At 42.5% G+C, this 17770-nt stretch overlaps 1 protein-coding gene across 1 annotated transcript in view; it reads left to right on the forward strand.

Annotated features, from left to right (window-relative positions):
• Window positions 1-9606: 9606 nt before the first annotated feature.
• The window catches only part of SETX (senataxin), a 45859-nt gene continuing 37695 nt past the window's right edge, over window positions 9607-17770 (forward strand). Inside the window, exons 1-4 of the mRNA XM_065418672.1 lie at window positions 9607-9688; window positions 15804-15987; window positions 16549-16759; window positions 16959-17068. Of these exons, the coding sequence (XP_065274744.1) occupies window positions 15805-15987; window positions 16549-16759; window positions 16959-17068 (504 nt within the window). The 5' untranslated portion in view covers window positions 9607-9688; window position 15804. The remainder of the gene's footprint in view (window positions 9689-15803; window positions 15988-16548; window positions 16760-16958; window positions 17069-17770) is intronic.

The following is a 17770-nucleotide window of genomic DNA, read 5'->3' on the forward strand; positions in this document are numbered from 1 at the left end:
GCAAATAAAAAGAATCCAAAATTTATTATTTTTAAAGTCTCATTTTTAAGCCAATCATGATTTTTTGGGAGTCTGACTCATGATTTTTGAATGCGTGGGATTAGTAATACTGTACAAGTGGATGCTGGCTAATCCTGGCCTACAAAGATCACATTTTAGCATCTGAAAAACTGAGATGCTTGTTCTGATTGTATGCACTCAGCCAGACACACAAGTGATGTTGTCAGTTGGTTCTATGTGTGTTCTCTCTGTGTGATGCACCGGCTCTATCCAGATAGCCAGTATAGCAGACTCTGATCAGACTGCCCAAGAAGACAACAGACTCAGATCAGTGGTGAAGGCACTCAGCCAGGTTTATTGCCAACAAAGCACAATACTAATGCCCCGGCTCAAAGTACACTAATACATGTATGCCTGTGACAATGGACCAGCTCAGTGAGCAGTAGGACTTTCCACTCCCCCTCGGCCAGACAAAGACACCCCTTCTGGGACCCCTTTCTTATACACTGATACAAACAAGTTACGTATTGCTCCTCTGACGTGGTTAGTTACCACCCTTTACCTTGTATTTGTTGGTCCAATCAAAACATCTCTATCCATCAGGGCCGGCTTTAGGCCGATTCTCCCGAATCGGGCCCCGCGCCTAAGGGCCCTGCGCCCTAAAGAAGAGCGCCTAACTTAGGTGCCTTTTTAATTTTTTTTACTCACCCGGCAGCGGTCCGGGTCTTCAGTGGCATGTCGGCGGCGGGTCCTTCACTCGCTCCGGGTCTTGGGTGGCATTTCGGCAGCGTGTCCTTCAGGACCCACCGCTGAAGACCCGGACCACCACCAGGTATTCGAATCGGGCCCCGCCCTTCCTAAAGCCAGCCCTGCTATCCATCACTGTGTCATCCTGACCTTATCCTTAGGAGGGCTTAGTGTGCCCCTGTATCCTCTTTGGGGAGTGTATTTACACCATAACCTTGTATCGAGGTGTTCTGGTACAATCCTTCTGGAATGTGTTTACGTGAATACTTAGTGCCTAAGAGTGCTTGTGTTTTTGCAGTGCCAGGCCTGTTCTTGCCAAGTTCATGTATTGGATAGTGAACTTGCAAGCAAGCATCTGCTTTTGCTTGTAGCCTGATTCTTGCTAACTTTGCTTTATATCAGCAGGGCCTGACTTTTGCTCACTTTAGTTCAGCCCTTAGGCCTTGTACCAGGCCTCATGTTTCAGGCTCTTTCTTTCTACTACATTCCACCACTTTTTATCTTTTTATGGGGAGAATGTTTTACCCACCATCTTGGAAAAGCACAGTGCACGGACTGAAGATTACCCAGTGGGCTAAACACTGTTATATGACCACCTGACGTTACTATCCACACATTCATGCCTCTCTGTCCCTTGGTCTGCACATTCCCTTGTATGACCCTTGGACAGATTTTATTTTCCAAGTGTTTTTAGTCTCTAATGGTGGGCCTGGAAATGTCAGATTCGGGACTTTGATTGAGGAATGTAGTTTTATAGTTCTGAAATACTGGGTTAGGCACTGTTACAGTATGTTCCACAATGCTATACATATGAGGAGTAAAACAAAAATTCACACATGAGGCCTCCATATATAAATTTCTTGTGATTAGTTACTACACAGTAGGTCCATCCATGTTATAGATTATCCTTACTGCTGGTTGTTACCATCTGATAAACTTTGCTGGGCAGGAGACAGGAGTGGCTAGCTTCTCTGTTCCAATGGATTGGCCTGAATTATTATGGCCACACGTTGGAGTTGCGAAGTCAATAACATTCCTGGCATAACAAGCCATGGTCAAAGCTCTTTAGGTTTACATTGCTCTATGACAGCGGTTCTCAAACTGTGAGTCAGGGCCCCATTTATGGGGTTGCCAGGGCTGGCTTAGACTTGTTGGGGCCTGAGGCTGAAGCCTGAGCCCCACTGCCTGGGGCCAAAGCCAAAGCTCGAGGGCTTCAGCCCTGGACAGCAGGGCTCAGGTTACAGACCCCCTGCCTGGGGCTGAAGCCCTTGGCTTCGACTTCACCCCTGAGCCCCGCCGCCCCTGGGTAGCGGGGCTTGGGCAGGCTCAGCCTTCATTCCTTCCTCCTGGGGTTGTGTAGTAATCTTTGTTGTTGGGAAGTGGTCGCAGAGCAGTGAAGTTTGAGAACCCCTGCTCTATGATACATGAGTAGTGGATGTAGATCCAGTTGTTTCTTGTAGATGCTGTCTTCCAGATAACCTACTGAATGGACAGTAACCAATTTATCAAATATTGCTATGTTAGGATTTACTATTGTTAACCAGATACTGAACAAAATTGTTTTAAATAACATGTGCCTCAGTTAGGATGCACTATCTCTATATTATGACTGGTACTAACAGGGAATTTGTCTACACAATTTGACATATTGCCCATTTACCATTGTTTTTGTTATACACTGAGGACAATACCAGTTAGCTGTTTATTACTAATAAGATCAGGTAATTTTTCTTTTTTAATGTTCCCTAATGAGTTGGGTATGGTAGTTACTATGTATGTAACTGCCATAAGCAGTACAAATAACTTCTTTATTAATTTGTTTTTTACTTGTCTTCATGTTGTTTGCTGCCATTAGTTTGTTAATTTTTATTTGTGTTTGATTAAACAGTTTTTGGAATGTTATGCACATTGTAAATGATGTACCGATTCTTAATACCATGAATTATAGGCTTAGAGACAGTTTCCACTGCCCGGTTGTCAAAATAGTTAATGTTTTGTTAAATATATATATTTTATATTATTACTCTGTTCCAAATAGATCTTCAGAGTTAGATCATTTTGAAATGTAATTCTACTTAGATTTTGGAGTCTTCTATTTTGAGAGATACCAGACTACGGAATAGTCCTTTGCCCAGCCCTCGAGTCTTGTGTACGTTCCTGATAAATGCTAGGATATTAGTTAACACGAAGTATACAGCAATAATACAGTTGTGTAGTAAGAGGAGGCCCTGAGATATAAACCTTGGTATCAGAGGCCCGGTATGAGGCCTAAGGTCTGAACTAAAGTAATGGTCAAGACTTTGCTAACATAAAGCAAAGTTAAGCTGTGAGCCAGAGGCAGGCCCTGCTCACAGAAGCTGGCAAGGAAAGGGCTGATGCTGCAAAAAGAGACATACCTAAAAGATACTGGACACCAGATATCAGAACATTCGCATACTTGTACATTCCACACACAACAAGGAACCCATCCCAATGACAGGGCCAAAAGGGGAATATGATGGATAGTGTTGTTTTGTTCGAACCAACATGTACAAGGTGAGAGGCGGCACCTTACTACATAGAGGGGTTGTACCTTGCTGCGTAGAGGGGTTGCACCTCAATACGTCAGGAGTGATGTGTAACTTGTTTGTATCTGTGTATAAGAATGCATCCCTGGGTGGTGTCTTTGTCCGGCCGAGGGGGGCAGTGGAAAGTCCCGCCACTGACTGAGCCGGGTCCATTGCCAAGAGGCACTTTCTCGTAGTGCCCTGAGTTAGGCTAAGAAACCTACAGGGAACTGCTATTGTGTCCAAGATCGCAATAAACCTAGTCGACGTGACTTTGCATCTTACTGGACTCTGTGGTTATTGGGGTTCTCTTCGGGTCTGCTGGGTCAGCTATCTGCGCAGAGCTGGGGCAGCACATGGAGGGAACACACACACGCAGCCGGGTGATATCAACATAGGAGAAAGCAGAGCACCACACCAGTAGCATCTGACAACAAGTTGCTTTTACACAGTAGCCAATTTCATCCATATTTCAGTTCTAAAGATTTGAAACCACAGGCACATGAGCTTACTTTGCTTAATAATATACAGTTTAAATGACAGTTAGACCTGGTTCAACTAGTGGTTTCTAGCTGATTGCCTACTAGCTGATTGATTGCCTACTTAATTGTCTATATATGGTAGACTGAGGTGTAGTTGACCAGTCTGTTGTTTGTAAAGCACTTCATTTTTCTTTTCTTTTTCTTTTCTTGATGCCCCGGGTTTCTTCACAGTGCACAGTGCACTGATATATTCTGGTGTCTTTGTTGAGTGACATCGTCTGGTGTCATCGGTCACCCTTAAACAGCTTAAGTTAAACAGCTTTTGCTTGCTTATTTATTTACATTTCTCGTTTTCAATAACCAATATGTAATGCACAGATTAACCTAGTTTGTTTACAGTGCAATAGGTACCAAGTCTCTTATAACACAAGCTATGCTTTTGTTCTCGTTTTCCCAATTCTTTAGCACACATAGACCAGTTTTAGATACTTTTGCAGTTATTGCATAAACATTCTTTTTCACTTAACATGGACATCACTATTTTTTCATAATAAATATTGTGCTTGACTGCTAAAATAAATGCTCACAATCTTCTGTGAGAAGGCACACTCCTATGCTGAGCACTCTGTTTTAGCAAAAGAATTAGTAACAGAATTTTTACCCAGGCTTTCTTTTAGAGTTAATTTGCTTGCGATACCAATTCCACTTTTGTTAACTGTTTAGAAGCACAAACTTTAACAACCACGACTTCTCTTTACTTTACCACACCACACCACTTAAACCAAACTAAATTTTAAATGCAGGTCTATGCAAACACTTTGAGAGTATTTCATTTTCATGACGTTTTGTTTTGGTTGGGAGATGAAACAAAATATATTATATTCTTATAACTATATTTCAATAATTAATAAAGGCACAGACAACTTTATAAAAACCCAAACAAGAAATTGACATTTTATTAATATTACCTTTACATTCATGTTGGTTTCCCCTTACATTTTTCCCTTTGAATAAAAAACTTTGTGATTAATAAAAGAAAATTCTTTTTGTTTGCAATTGCATTATTTGTTGAGGCAAAAATATATGCATATATATTTATAACTGAGGCCTTTTTGAGCTTTTGCAAAAAAAATTGGCTATTAATAATAATATGATGGTTATATCTAGGGCCCTACCAAATTCACAGTCCATTTTGGTCAATTTCACGGTCATAGGATTGTAACAATTGTAAATTTCATGATTTCAGCTATTTAAATCTGAAATTTCATGGTGTTTTTAATTGTAGGAATCCTGATCCAATAAGGAGTTGTGTGTGTGTGAGGGTTGGTTTGCGAAGTTATTGTGAGGGGGCTTGTGATACTGCTATCTTACTTCGGCGCTGCTGCTGGCGGCGGCACTGACTTCAGAGCTGGGCAGCTGGAGAGAGGCAGCTGCTAGCTGGAGCCCCAACTCTGAAGGCAGAGCCGCCATCAGCAGCAGTGCAGAAGTAAGGATGGCATCGTATGGTATTGCCATCCTTACTTCTGTGCTGCTGCTGATGGGGCACTGCCTTCAGAGCTGTGCATCTGGCCAACAGCTGCTGCTTTCCCCCTGCCCAGATCTGAAGGCAATGCAGAAGTAAGGGTGGCAATACCACGACCACCTTAAAAGAACCTTGCAACCCCCCTCGAAGCTCCCTTTTTGGTCAGGACGTCCAATTTGAGAAATACTGGTCTCCCCTGTGAAATCTGTATAGTATAGGGTAAAAGCACACAAAAGACCAGATTTCACGGGGGGAGACCAGATGCATTTTTCGTGCCCATGAATTTGGTAGGGCCCTAGTTATATCCAACTATGATATTAAAATAACGTGGTATCACTTATATTTAAAAAAAATTGACATTCGTTGCAACAAAATTAACATTGATTTGGTTATTTGGTTCGAATCCATAATTGTTAACTTTTAATTTGTTGATTTGATTTTAATCTGACTTTAATTTGACAATTGTATTGTTTTATCTTTAGTAGTTTTTTTTGTAATTTGTTAGTTATATGTCTTCTTGATTTTATTTTTTATTGTTTAACTTTAATAAAACTTAAGTTCATTATAACATTGAGTCATAATAAGCAACTGGTCCAGAACCATTGAGAATCTTTGGGCTTGGCTACACTTGCGAGTTACAGCGCAATAAAGGAGCCCCGGGTTCCCTAGCTCACTAACCATCCACACTGGCAAGGCATGTAGAGTGCTTTGACTCCGCGGCTACAGCACTGCTGATACTCCACCTCGGTGAGTGGAATAACGTTTGCTGCGCCCCGGCTGGAGCGCCGTGGCGCCAGTGTGGATGAGGTGTTGCATTACTGCACTCTGATCAGCCTTTAGAAACATCCCATAATCCCCTTAAGTCAAGTGGCCACTCTTCTCATTGTTTTGAACTGGCTGTAGGAATGCAGATATGCTACGTTTCTGACAGCTGGCTGCTTATCTGCTCCGAGACAGATAAGTGTGGAATGCTGTGTGTGTGTGTGGAGGGGTGGGGGGTCTGCTGCTGTCTGAACTTACAAGACAGCATGCTGACATGCTCTCAGCCCCCCAAAAACCCACTCTCTCTCCCCCCACATACACACAACATACTCCCTGTCACACTCCACACACACACCCCCATTTGAAAAGCACGTTGCAGTCACTTGCATGTTGGGATAGCTGCCCATAATGCACTGCTCCCAATGCCGCTGCAAATGTGGCCATGCCAGTGCGCAAGCAGCTATCTGTGTGGACAGACTGCAGCGCTTTCCCTACTGCGCTCTCCGAAGGCAGGTTTAACAGCGCTCTACATCTGCAAGTGTAGCCGTGCCCTGGGTGAATTTCAACATCCCTCCCGCCCTCTTAAATTTACCCCTTTGGTTCTCACAAATGCCTCTTAAGGAGGACACACAATTAATTAAATCAATGGAAGTTATGAGGTGCTGAGCATCCTCAGAATCAGGCCCCGTGGTAGTACAATAAACCTTATTTAAGCAATCACCTAAATTGTTTTTGTCCAGTTTATAAAGAGGAATAGCTCCCTCTTAAAAAAAAAATTAGAGTAGGTGTGAAGCCTGTAACAGTAGCAAGAATTGCTTACTAGAGCCAGTGTGCAATGGCAGCCTTCAGTACAAGCAACTGCTTGGAGTAATGTGCAGATATCCTGTATCTACGAGGGAACAAGAGGAAGACAGCTTGCAGAGGGAATGGGATAGGGGAAGTAGCTTATCACTCAAGATTCCTTTCCAGCACTGGAACCAAAGAGGGCAGTAATTCTGACTGCCTTATTTATTTTGACACTTATGTTTCTGCTCTCTTTCACCAGCAGGACTGGATGAAGAGAAGTCTGCCACTCTGGAGAGGGATCTTGGGGAGAGAGGTACTTACTAACTCTTTCATGTCCCCTATCAATGGGACTTGAAAGGGAGGTAACATAACACCCAACTTCCTCATTCACTTGTTTATTTCGAAGAAGCAAAACATCATAGAAAGCAGAAGGAAATGCTCTCATCTCACAGGCGGAGAGGAAACATGAGGGAGAAACAAAGTAATTGTAGGTAGAGGTAGAAAAACAAGTGCCACAAAAAAAAAGTTAGGCCAGAGCTAAGAGAGAATCAACACTGACAAAGCTCTGCGTAGCAGGCTACGTTATAAATGAGAGCACAAGGCTCAAACAGCACTAAAAAACAGAACTGAGTCCCCTAGAACTCCAGTGATTCAAACAAATATGTAACTTAACATACGTTCATGGAACATTAATGGTCTCAGTGGTGGTGTACAGAAAATCCTTGAGTATGCAAACTTATCAAAGGCTGAGACAGCGAGGTTACAAGGGGATGCATCTGCAGCTAAGAGACACTTCAAAGTTGGGGAAGTGTTACAGGGGCAGCAGCTAAAGATCAAAAGGGGATTAGCTGCTCTTTATCAGTAAGGGTCTAAATGTGCATATTACAGAAAAAGGCTGATAGGAAAGGCTGTTAAACTTTATGGAGCTCTCCTAATGCTAGGTGTAGCCTCCACTAGTTACCCACAAAGCACCTTTTACTTGAATTAGTGCAGCCTAGTGGACAGAGACAGACCACGGGCAAGTCACTTCAGCTCTGTGTTTGTTTCCCCATCTGTAAAATGGGAATAATGATACTTAGCCTCCTCTGTTAAACACTTTGAAATCTGCAGATAAAGAATATAATAGCTGGATGATGATATTCCTCCTTCAGAACACAACATCAGTCATGCTCCATGGTGACGGCAGTTGCATATTGGACCCCAAGTGGGATAAATCATCCCCAAAGGCCTTGTCATCTGAGGTAAAGAGTTCCCTTAACTGCCACTGGCTTCACAAATCATCACGCACAAATTAGGGGCAGACTTGAAAATCAGATAAAAACACCAATGTGATTTATTAGAGACAAGATAGGTGAGGCAATATCTTTTATTGGACCAACTTCTGTTGGTGAGAGAGACAAGCTTATACAGCACTCTTCTTCAGGTCTGGGAAACTAACTCACAGTGTCACTGCTAAATACAAGGTGGAACAGTATTTTTTATTTAAATCTCATGATTTATAACCAATCTCAAGATTTTAGGATTTGGTCTCTGATTTCACTATGCTCAGCTCTAGCATCACTATCAAACCTCACAGCAGCCCCCTGAAAGAGGGGAGTGTTATCAGCTTGGCTCTGCCACTGACTGACTGTCTCTGAGCAAGTTCCTCAATTTCTTCAGCTGTAGATTGGGGGCAATGATTCTGATCTGTCTCAGGGATGGGAGATAGGATTGTGAGAAAGGCTCTGAGTTGCTGGAGTGGCAGAGGCTAGAAACAGGCTAAGTAGGAGATAATGGCAGTGGTGTTATAATCACCCTGAGTGTAGGACAGGTGGTACCTGCCCAGCCAAACTCCTGTCAATTCTCCCCTTCCTTTCCAATTGCTCCCCCAATATGTTTTTAATTCTCCTGCCCCACTTCCCCTTCATCCCCCTTTCCCTTGTACCTTCCCCTGTAGCCTCATCCACTTCTTCCTGCCTACCTAGGGTGGCCACTCACCTGTTCCCAGAATAGTGGTCATTCTGGGAATAGTGTGGGCACACCCCTGGCCAGCGTGAGCTTGTACATATGGTGCATGCAAGGTCACACCACAAGGGCAGCACCTGCACTGGCATGACCTCATATGCACTGTGCGCATGAGGTCACACTGGTGGGGGTGGAGTGGTAGGTTCAAAATGGCATATTCCCTGTCTGCTGCCGGATAAAACTATGTCTGGATTTGTCCCAGTTCGGGATGGGGGGGACACCATCAGTTAGCAGCTGTCAGTGTTGCTAACTCTCCTGATTTTGTCACGAGTCTCATGATAATTATTGTTCCCCTTAAAGCCCCAGCTCCGGGAGTCCCGTGGATATGTGACGGTTGCAGGCTTCATTTGAAGATTTGGGGCTGGCAATAGCGGGGACAAACTTGCCCAAAAGAGGCACCATTTAGGCTCCTCATTTTCAGGGACTGGCCCAGGTTCACCCAGGCAGGCTGGTGCCAACCTCAGTTGAAACCAAATCCTCCTCCTAGGCTAGTACCCTGGACCACTCCTCCCTGGCCGCTTCTACGTCCCTCCCGCTTTCCCCTGCTCTCTGCTCCTCCCGACACACCTGCCGCTGGCCCTTTAAGACGCCCCCCCCCTCCGGGCGGGGCCCCTCCAGGTTAGAGTTGGGCGCTCCGGGGCCCCACCCCGCCCCGGAGGAAAAACAAACTCACTTCCGGCCGAGACACCCTGCTGGGCCGGAAGTGAGGAGAACCCGGGGTCGGGGATGCGCCGGGGGTTGGCCGGCCTGAGGCGGGGAAGTGTTGGCTGGATGCCCACTGGAGCCATGGTGGCGGAGTAGCGCCGAGGCCCGCGCCCAGAGGCTGGCGGTGGGAGGAGGTGAGGGGGCAGCCGAGGGGGAGGGAAAGAGGAGAAGCCCCCGAGCCTGGAAACGTTGTCGTCTCCCCCCCCCCCCCCGAGCCTAGAGACTGCTCCAGCCCCCCCCCCCCCCTCCGCCAGTGCCCCCCCCCCGCGAGGCTGGAGACTGCTCCAGCCCCCCCCCATGGCCAGTGCTCCCCCCCGAGCCTGGAGACTGCTCCAGCCCCCCCCCCCGGCCAGTGCGCCCCCCCCCCCCGAACCTGGGGACTGCTCCAGCCCTCCCCTCGGCCAGTGCCTCCCCCGAGCCTGGAGACTGCTCCAGCCTTCTCCCCCCTCCCCCCCCTCGGCCAGTGCCTCCCCCGAGGCTGGAGACTGCCCCTGCCCCCACCCCCCCCGAGGCTGGAGACTGCCCCTGCCCCCACCCCCCCGAGGCTGGAGACTGCCCCTGCCCACCCCACCCCCGCCAGTGCCCCCCCTGAGCCTGGAGACTGCCCCCCCAGCCAGCGCCCTCCCCCCTGGCCCGTGCCCCCCTGAGTCTGGAGACTGCCCCCCCCCCCCACCTGCCCTGTGCCCTCCTGAACCTGGAGACTGCCTCCATCCTGGCCAGTGCCTTCCGAGCATGGAGACTGCTCCTACCTCAGCCCCCTGTTCCCTCCTCCCCTGAGTATGGAGACTAGTCTTGTGCCAGTGCCCCCAGAACATGGAGACTGCTCCCTTGCCAGTCTTCTCAGCCAGTGTCACCTGCAGTATGGAAATTGCCCCCTCCTCTATTATTCTCCAACCTCTTCCCTACAGACATGCAGAGCTAGGAAGTAAATTCTTCTGCTTCTCCAGATCCCCATCACACTCCGTTTAGGAGGTCAGCTCAAATCCTTACCCCTAGTAGAATTCCTCCTTTTGTAGAAAACATGTGCATACTCCACCCCCATAGGAATTGGGCCTAAGTTGCCAAAAAATCCCTCCCTGTTCTTCCACCACTCTCTTCCTGTCTTCCCTGCCATGGAATAGATGAGTCCCCCTCTGGGATGTCTTCACCTGTAGCTGGCATCAGGTATCATTCTCCCCATGACCAGACCTTTCATTTCTTCCTGAACTGGCTGAGACTTACCAGGCATTCCAGAGGCAACACTCCTAGAAAACACACACTTACTCTGTTCATGCCCTAACATTTTTTTTAAAACATTTAACGTTTTTTAAAACACTAATGGTCCTGTCCTGCCCTGTCCCGTCCCACAGAAGTTGTCTTAAGACTGTGGAAGGCTTAATGTTAAATGGAGGCATCTAGTTATTTTGAAGTATATTGTACAGATGTTGCTGAAGTGCCTTTAATAACTCTTAGGCAGCATCTCCTGGTTTGTCCAGTGATGTGGAGCAGTTGGTTACACTGTAAGGAAGCCACTTGCATGTTAACAACTTGCAAGGAGGTAACATCTGTCTTACTGGATTCTGAGAATTAATTAGCCAGTACTTATAGTGACTGGAACATGCAGTGCACTATGTGTTAAGTTTTTGTATATAGTTATGGTTGAATTCTATTTTCTATTCTAATCCTTTTTGTTTGGTTGCCCATAATTTTAAAACTAATTCCTGAGGTGCTGAAATTTTCATGGCTTGCTCTCAATCTGGAGGTGATTTAATCCGTTTTTGGAAAAACTGAACAAAATTGGGTGCATTATTTTTAAGTTTTTAATCAAAAAGTTCGTATATGGGCTAATTCAATGACTTAAAATATAACAAACTTAGCTTGGTTTGTAGATCTCATTGAGATAGAAGGAACAGAACAAGTTTGAAGAATATTGGTTCAGTAATTTTAAAGTTAAAAGCATGTAGATGGGGAAACTTTGTGCATGCTTAGTAGAATTTTGCTGTATGTCTTGACAGATGGCTCCAAAAAGATACAGCTCTTAAATGTTGGAGTGCTGAAGCACTTTCAATTGAAGGTGTTAGTCAAAATTACTTCTCAATAATACATTAATTTTGGCTAACTGTGCACCTGTGCTTAATGTGTTGCTTTCAGCATGCTTTGTGCTGGAAATGTATTAAAAATTGTGTAAGATTTTATTTTTGGCATTTGTAGAGATCATCAAGGACAAGATAGTGTTCTTGGTTTTGCTTGGTCTTTAAGTAATAAGCAACTATTGTAATTGTTGCAAGATTGTTAAATTAACTGGATACAGATATCTAAGAACCTTGGACAGTAGGTGCAACCTTCATGGAAAAGGAAGACTGGGGTATGTCATGAAATAAAGGAGTTTGGGGCATTTTCCTGTCCATGATAAACAGGGATATAAATATAAGTAGAAGTGAGGTAATGCTTTGGAACAGAATGAAGATGTAACTTATGCAAAACCTTTGCTTCAGATTGGTAAAGTATTAACTCATTCCTTTCTGTATATGCTGCTGAATCTTTGACTAATAATCTTTTGATTACTAAGCTTGCATAAGCTTTGGTTATTTGACCTATCATAACACTGATCGTCTAAAACTGAACCCTAACAGAAACTATTTAAAGTCTGAGAACATGTAGTGTTAGAGATGGTGGAGAGTTTGAGATGGCCTTGTTTTGATTTTCACATTTGAAAAGCAGTGGGGCGAAGACATCTGAGTTCAGAAGGCATTGTACAGCATGTAACAGAGGGCTTGGGGATTGGAGCTTCTGGGCACTATTGTAATAACAATATTATTAAATATTTATTAATGTGTCTAGCAAATTAAGTTTTCAACAGTCAATGATGTGCCCTTGTCTCATTGAATAAGATATCCAGTGAATGAAGCAAGACTCCATAGGAGGCCTTGCTTTAATGATTGTGCACCTTGTGCAGGATAAGACATTCTGATTGTGCTTAGACAAATAGTTTCAGATTATAATTAAAAAAAAAATCTAGGTAATTCCTTTAACAAAATCTTGGTGAGAGTGTTAAAGGTTGCAGGTAAATTCTCAGAAGTCAGGAAATGCTGGTTCTTGCTTGGATTATTTAGTGCAAAAACTAACTTGGGAGTGAGAATATTTGTAAAAATATACTTGGCCTGGTCTTCCTTTGTTGTTGTTGAAGATGGTTTTTATTTTTTTACTCTGCCAAGCTGTGCTTGGCATCCTTATATTGCTATGGAAAATATTTTGATGATGTCATAAACAAAACCATATGACTTAATTGCAACATCAAATAGGAGAAGATGAGTTGAGAGAATTGCCCCTTGTTTAGACATAACTCTTGTATTATTAACAAGCCAGTGATGCAAATGATAGAAAAATGTGATAAGTAGATTTATATTTAAGATAATTAAAACTTTCTCCAGTATGCATATTAATTAATGTTCATAAGGAATGGCATAAAATGAGGGAAACTAATTCATTTTTAAGCCAATAGACTTCCCTGGCTACGTCAGCAAGATACAAAACACGTATGCATAGCAGTTTTGTTTGTTATCTGGGGAATCTTACTAAGTTTTTCTTTTTCACTCACACTTCATGTTCTCTCAAAGTCCATATCAGTGCTGGGCTTCACTGTTACGGAACCATGTTCAAACATATTCCAGCAAAGCCCACAGAAAAGAAATTATCAGAGTTCAGTAGTGTTGTTCTTTGGCTCAGTTACAACCCAATTCCATTTTGTAGTGGAGACCTATGCAATGACTTAACCTGGTAATGGAATTCAGATAACTGAAATTTAAGGTCTTGTCTAAGTTACATAACCAAGACAAGCTGTAAACTGGTCCCCAGATGTGGTGAGATTGATGGTGTAGACTGGCCCTGAATTAATTTCTGTCATGATTTGGTCACCATTATGACTCTTCACATGGTGGTGGTGGCTCTTAAATAATAAGTTTTTAGAAAACCTAAGATTAAAGTTAAGTATTTAACATATACATCATATTCTCTCACCTGTCCTCCCTGAGTGATCTCTTACTCTGTACTTAGTCCCATTAATTTCAATAGGGCTGCTTGACAAGCAAGGTACACCCCAATGTGTGGACAGTGGTGGCAGAATCTGACTTACAGTTTACATAGTCTAATACAAGGGATCCTGAAACTTTTCAGTGTGGCCTACATCCTATTAGAAAAATTCTCATAGACCACCACTTCCTTTCCATTTATGGTTATGTAAGGTCACAGTGTCAAGTACAGAAACTGGTATCAGGAAAAAAAATAGAAAAATGTTTTTAATTGCGTTGTAATGCAGTTTAGCATCTGGAAGCAAGGAGACTCAGTAGCATGGACCACCAGCAAATGCTTCAGGGAAAAGCAGTGGTACGGTGACTACAATTTGGGCACCAGTGAAGGCACAGGGATGTTAAAGTTGTTGAAGATTTAAGATCCCTGTAATATTCAAATTAACTTGTGATATTTCAGCCAGTTTTTAAGAATAGGTGGGCTATCTTAAAATTAATAATTAAGAAAAGTCTACTAGTTTTAAATATAGCTGATTTGTTGTATGGTATTAGTGAGGATATATGCTAATCCAGCTGTAGGCCAGTATTATGCAGATGTATGTTTACTAATGGACATTAACCAAATGATTTATTGGAATATTTGGTCAGGAAGAATAAGTCAATGTCTGGTCCTCGAATGTTTAGAATACTGTGGATTTGTGAAAATATTTAGAAATGCTGACAAGAATTGCCCATTTTGGAGACTTTTATTATTTTAATTATAGTGACAGAATATGAACTTTGATTAGACTGTTACTCCAAGCTGTGCACTATGTTGTTGCATTAGGGGAGTCTCATAAACGCAATAGAAATTATCTGGATCTTATCCTCAATTTCAAGGCCATTAATATTTAGACTATTGCTTATGGAGTGCTAGTTCACCAAGTCCTCCTTTCCAAATGTCAGTGGTCATATGATAGCTAATTGCTCCTCACACAACAGATATTACTGATGCAGTTTAGGATAAACCCATAACAATTGAAACTGACACAATTTTAGGTGATTGCTTACTAAATATTTCTCAAGGCATTAAATATGCATGTACCTCCACTTTCATAGCTTCATAAAGCAGTATAATACACCTCTACCCCAATATAACGCTGTCCTCGGGAGCCAAAAAATCTTACCGCGTTATAGGTGAAGCCGCGTTATATCGAACTTGCTTTGATCCGCCGGAGCGCGCAGCCCCGCCCCCCCGAAGCGCTGCTTTACCGCATTCTATCCGAATTTGTGTTATATTGGGTCGCGCTATATTGGGGTAGAGGTGTATTTGCCTAATTCAAGACTGTCCAGCAAATTGAGGAACTGTCCTTTTCAGTACCATTCCTGTGTGGGTTAAGTAACAATAAAAACCATGTGCACAAACCCTTTTTCATGAAGTGAGTACCTTTTAGGAAGTAATACTAATAAATTAGGTTGTCACCCTAACTGATGCAAAGTGAGGAGAATGAAAATGTTTGATTCATAGCCAGTGTATATAGAATTGGCATTAATAAAGCTGAGCACCTGTAGTTACACAATTGTTATATAGAATCTATTCTTGTTTATTTATTATTAGCTTGGTAGAAGTGATAGAATTTATCTTAAACTGCTCTTATTCTGAATGTAGGGGTAGCCACTTGTGGAAATTTCAGGGATGACTAATAAACTGAAAAATCTTAAATCCATTTTCTTAAATTTAAGCGACAGCTTCATTGAACTATGAGAATCTTAAGGAGGTGAAGCAGAACTAATCAAACTTTGTATCGATAAACCCTCGTTTTCACAAACAACTGTTCTGATGCATACATATATTAATGTTGTATATGTTGAAAGAGTTCATTAAAGTTGTATTGTGGGCTAGTTATGGATTCTTTAGTTACATGCAAGGTGAAATTTTGCATATCAATGTTATCCAAATGTATTAATTGTAAGAGAAATAAAATACTTTTTAATTATTAGTTTTTAAATTTTGTTTTGTATTTCACTGGGAACTGTAGGTGTTCAAATGCTCTGAAAATGAGGCCACTTTTATTAGGTGCATAAATATGGATATAAATGCTTAAACTTGGTCACTTACATTTGATTGTTTTGGACTTAATGTTTTAAAAATCATATATACACACTGCAGCTGCACATTACAGAAATCTCTAGCCCTTAGCCCTTACTACTTTCAGTGTTTTGATGTCTAATAACTCCCTCCCTCTTTCTATGTGTGTGTCTGAAGAATGAGCACATGTCGTTGGTGTACGCCTGGTGGTTCCTCCACCACCCAGTTCCTAAGAACTTATGCTTCCAAGACTTTGTCCCCTGAAGATCGTGCAGCAGCCAATGATGATCTGTGTTACTGCCTGGAATGTGTGGTTGAATATCACAAGGCAAGGGATGAATTGCCTGGCTTACTGCAGGAGGTAATTGTCTCCTACTGAGCTGCACAGAATAAAAGGTTTAATTGAGTTACCTCAGAGGGTGGGATTTGATGGTGGTTAGGTCTGACTGAGGGAGAGGAATTTTGTGAGGGCTCTGTGTTTAGCTAACTATTGCAGGAAGCGTATGCTGCCATTTAATTGTAAGTTCTTGTAATGTGCTCTATTCCTGTATTTAAATACAGAACTTTGTCCCAGTTATCAGTCTTCTGTCTAAGATAATGATGAAGCTATTAACTTTATTCAGAAATGAATAAATTATTCAAAACTTTATTCATTAAGTACCTACAATTTCTGACTGCCACTAAAGTTACTTTAATGATTCTATAATCAGTCAATTCCAAATTGAAAATGTTGCTGATGATCTGTGTCACCTGAGTTCCACGCCCAACTGTTAATATTTTCTTACAATGTCTGGAAAGTAACTTTCCAAAACAAAGTAATGAGCTCTTAGAATCTCATCAGGAGTTCCACATGATGTTAAACATCCTCAGTCTCAGCAACCTGTACAGACTATTGTTTCCTTGTTTCCTTTTCCCTGAATAGATCTTATGGGAGTTGGAAACCTCCCGTCTCATTGACCACTTTGAGAAATCCATGAAGACAGATATTGAAGAGGATGATGAATTATTTATAGTGGATGACAACGGCGAAACTAAACTGTCTGGTTACACAGGCCCAGATTTTGAGAACCACCTGCGTGTACCTCTTCTAGAAATACTGAAATACCCGTACCTGCTGCTACATGCACGAATCAGTGAGTATCTCATGGCTTACACTTGAAAGAATCCAGTATTCTCACCATTGCAGAAGGTGAAAATAATTATTTTAAATGAGCATTAGTGAAATGTTTAGTTGCCCTACTAAAATAAGGGTAATCTTTCTTTAAGCAGTAAAATAACTTCGCTTGCCTTGGTTTTGGTTAATCTCTACCATTTATGTCTCCTCTTGTTTAGGTGAGCTTTGTGTTGAGGCTCTTTGTAAAATGGAACAAGTTAACTTCTCCTTTCAGGTCTTTGACAAACATCCAGGCATTTATCTGTTGTTGGTACACCCCAATGAAGTGGTGAGTTATTTCTCCTACAATGAGAATACAATCAGAAAAATGAACTCACTTTAAGCTTTTACTGGGCACTTCTGTTTCAGGGATTTGATTGTGTATGTCTATCCTTGTTCACATTTGGCAAGAGTAATAAGCCTATTGTTTCAAAGTTCAAACATTTCTGCTGTATCCTCCTCATATAAACAATCCATAGAAGCATGTAACCTCGATTAGTATGTCTTGGCACATAATATTCCTATCCATGATAAGTAGTTGTTTTGCAAGAACAGCTGTGGGCATGGGCAATGCATCATGTATTGAGCAAATGAAGTTCATAAAGTGGAAAGTGGGGTGCAGAAGCTCACAATGTGTAACTCTGAATCACTGATACCTGTCAAGGAACAAAAGCTATGGGGCTTTGTTTTCAGAAGTGTTGATAACTTAAAAGTTCAGTTAAAGTCAATAGGAGTTGCAGGTGTTCAGCATCTCTGAAAATAAAGATCTAGGCTTTCAGACTGAGTCCAAGTATATTTTGTATGCCACTCTTTCCAAGATAGCCAAATACAATGTTCATACTCCAGCCTTTTTTGTGCTAGGATGTTGAGTCTTTCCATCTCGGTATCATTTGTTTTTAGTCACTAAAAGCTATATCCTTGGGTAGTCTGAGGTTCAGTAATCTTGGAATTGCCTCCAATGTGAAATAGAAGTGGTGAGAGTGGCACTGTC

This window comes from Emys orbicularis, chromosome 18 (genome assembly GCF_028017835.1).
Source record: "Emys orbicularis isolate rEmyOrb1 chromosome 18, rEmyOrb1.hap1, whole genome shotgun sequence".
NCBI classification, from domain to species: Eukaryota; Metazoa; Chordata; order Testudines; family Emydidae; genus Emys; species Emys orbicularis.